General features: G+C 32.5%; 1 protein-coding gene across 1 annotated transcript; it reads left to right on the top strand.

Moving 5' to 3' along the window:
• The first annotated feature begins 728 nt into the window (after positions 1-728).
• On the top strand, positions 729-3,076 carry LOC118182479 (uncharacterized). The gene is made up of 2 exons (XM_035351826.2): positions 729-920; positions 2,872-3,076. The coding sequence occupies exons 1-2, from the start codon at positions 772-774 to the stop codon at positions 3,074-3,076; spliced, it is 354 nt and encodes a 117-aa protein (XP_035207717.2). The 5' UTR covers positions 729-771.
• Positions 3,077-3,408: the final 332 nt, after the last annotated feature.

Genomic DNA, 3,408 nt, shown 5'->3' with positions numbered 1-3,408 from the left:
TCATTTAGTCTTAGCAAAACAGCTGCGTTTGACAATTGATGTTTCATTTTTATTGTGTTACAGTATTGGACAGTCTATTTTTTTACTGCAAACTGAATGCTTCTTAAAGTAGCAAAAGAAACGAAATCTCAGAGCGTTAACTCTGGTAATCGGGGCAGTCCGGAGGTATCTGGGCAGGTAATCCGCATTTACATGCTGCTTTAATTTTGGATTAATATCTTATTAAAATAAATGTGACTATTATATTATAGTATTCTAGTATCATAGTATTCTAGTATCATAGTATTCTAGTATCATAGTATTCTAGTATCATAGTATTCTAGTATCATGAATCTAGTATCAAGTATTCAGTATAGTATTCAACTATCATTCAAGTATCTACTTCTAGTATCAAGTAGTCTAGTACCATACTATTCTATTATCATGAAATTTAACGAAATTAAATGATATATAACCATGCCTTGTAAAGCAGCTAATAAAGAAACATACTTGGATAGAAGGGGACAACAAATTAAACTTATTACTATGTTAAGGAAATGCGAGTAAAGGCATGCTTTTTTGTTTACAGTTTTATTCTATATATTTGCGTAACGATGCAATGGTACAGTAGAATGGGTTAGCTTATTCCACAATCAAAATAAAAAATGGTTTTAAACTGTGAAGAATATTTCTGAAGCAATTAATCAATGAAAGATCCTTCTTTTCTTACCCTTTCATCTTAGATTCAACTCCTCCGCTGTAAAGTGCATTGGGAGGTCCGCAGAGAAAAAGATGATCACTGATTCTCTAAAGGAAATAAAAAAGGGAATGGATGAATTGGATGTACTTATGCCTTTGATAAACATCAGAGGGAAAATGGGACTAGGAAAAACTACTCTTTTGAAATGGGCTCTTCAAGAGGCATCCAAAGTCGGATTTAAGTGAGTGTTTTTAAAGTGCATATATCTAGCGGAAACGTTGTTTATCATTTTCTTATATCTAAATTATCTTGTATTTAAATCATATAAATACAGTGTGTATTTAATATACGAGTTTCATTTGCGTTTGTACGCGTTTCAGTTGGATTTCGATGGGGTGCGCTTTAAAATTGTGAATTTTTGATCCCTAAAAACGTCAAAGAATGTCATTCGTGATTCAATCTATATAATTAGCATATTAGAATTAAGAAATCCTTTGGACTGTTATGCAGCATCCGATACTGGGCATCAACACAGTGATTTTTCTGTAATTCTATTTTTCATTGTTAGAAGAAACGGTCGTCAATGCAGTGATGGCCGCTTCGTTATCAATATGCACTGCGTTATAGCCAACTGAATTTATACCAACTGAAATTCATTGAAAGATGAAACTATAATACAGTGATTCGTATCTGTCTCTGAAACAAGTGTGCAACGGTGTAGGAAGTTCAAAAGTGGTTAGACGTGGCGTCATTTGTATGGAGAAGCTGATCTCACCAGCATGAAAATTCATAGTCATCCACTTCTGGGTTTCAAACTAAATAATTTGGGAACATTACAGAGAAAGGAGAATAACAGTAATTAGTGCTTCTAAAGCAGATCTGCTCAAAAATCATCATAGCCTTCTAATCAAGAGTAAACGACAGACTTCTAACTAGGAGTTCTGTATAACAGTGCCTATTCAGAAGTCAAACAACAAAAATCAGCATTATTTTTGTTGTTTGACTTCTGAATTGGTATTTGTTCGGCGTGTTATTGTGTCTTAATTATAACAGTGCCTGTTTAACGATTACGTCAATCCGGGCTATGAAATATGAATGTCTCATATATCCACCTTTTTCACCAGACTTTGGACCCAATGAATTCTATGTGATATGGCAGCTGGAAACGGCAATGGGAGGCAAGCATTTTCGAAGCGACGAAGAGGTCAAAGCGCATGCATGAGTAGCTATAATCGTAACGACAAAATAATCTTTGCGTGACGTATTTGTGCACTTTCCAAGTGCTGGAAAAAATTCATTGCACTTCATAGGTAAATACATGGAAAAATTATTATACATATAATGTTCCTACATTTCCTTACTGGCCTTACAATAAATACTCGAGGTTTTCATCTAAATCATCCTCCTAAATTTATGGAAGACGTAGCCACTCATGCGGTTTTCACCTCTTCATCGCTTCGAAAAGGTTTGTCTCCCATTGCCATTTCCGCCCGTCATTCTATTTTGATTCTATTGTTGAGGAATTCAGTGGCTCCATAGTCTGGCGAATAGGGTGCGTACGTGACACCACTCGGATCAAAGAACTTGTATTACTCATGTAATGACAAATTACTACTGGAGCTTTAAACGAGGTAAGACGCGTTATAAAATGTACCATAATAGCTTTTACGAATTCAATAAAAATTCATTTTTCATAAGAAACCTGAATTTCGAAAAGTGCTAAATTTATTCGAACTTTAACAAACATTTACATTCAGACATATATGTTTGTTTATTTTATGTTATGTAATAAAAGTTATGTAACTAAATTGTCAAATTTTAAGTACTCTTGGATTTGAAAAAATGTTTCAAAATTTAAATTTGTTTAATGCTAAAATCATATTAAATTTTAATAACTATTAATGTAAGCAATACTTGAAGATTTCAGAAGCTTCTTGAAAATCACAGTTGAGGAGGATGATTAGTACGAGCAATGATTTTAGCATCCGAAAATTTAAAGCTGTTATTTCTATCGTGACAATGAGGTTGCAATACGTAAATTTTCATACTTGAAAAAGTGTTCTCAGTCATAGAAGCAATATTTCTAATAATTATAATATTTTTATTATTGCTAAAATGTGAATTCAAAATATGTCTCACATATATTCTTTTAGGTGATGTAAATTAATTTTATGATTAACTTTTTCATCTAGGTTTATAATACCAGTAAATAATCATGTTTTTGAAGAAACATACGACAATGCCTGGAGTATCGTAAACTCTATTCTTCAACAATGCTTAATGGACACTGAAGAAAAGATTTTAGCATCGATTGGCAAAGATGCTGAAAAGTTCCCATTGTATTTACTCAATAAGCATTTGAATACTTCGGTAATATGTTCCATTCTACCAATTTAAGATATATGTAGCATGTTGGCCATTTTTAAAGAAGGGAACATTTTATCATCAAATAAAATTAAATATATTTAAATTGTATATTTAGCGAGATTTAATCTGCACCATTTTTAACCACATTTACGAAACAGATAAGGCATTTCCGCATTCGTGATATTACTTTGATTTTATGTTTTTCTCTGAACTCAACACGTCACTCAAATTAACTAATAAAATCTTTTTGAACTCCTCATTCCATAAAAATGTTTTTCCACTTTTGGAAACTAGTAGAAGTCAGAATCATTATCTTTGACTGCGACATATTGTTGCGTGCGTACGGGTTCGTTATGAAATGA

The sequence above is a fragment of the Stegodyphus dumicola genome, chromosome 5, assembly GCF_044657685.1.
Source record: "Stegodyphus dumicola isolate Sdum_Otavi_A_Nest chromosome 5, ASM4465768v1".
Lineage (NCBI taxonomy): Eukaryota > Metazoa > Arthropoda > Arachnida > Araneae > Eresidae > Stegodyphus > Stegodyphus dumicola.
The sequence above is the reverse complement of the archived record's forward strand: the minus strand, read 5'-3'. Positions and strand labels throughout refer to the sequence as shown.

Excerpts from the sequence above, each read along its gene's own strand:
- LOC118182479 (XM_035351826.2), top strand. The coding sequence starts at position 772 with ATGATCACTGATTCTCTAAAGGAAATAAAAAAGGGAATGGATGAATTG. Across the intron at positions 921-2,871 it reads GCATCCAAAGTCGGATTTAA|GTTTATAATACCAGTAAATA; the intron begins GTGAGTGTTTTT and ends TTTTTCATCTAG.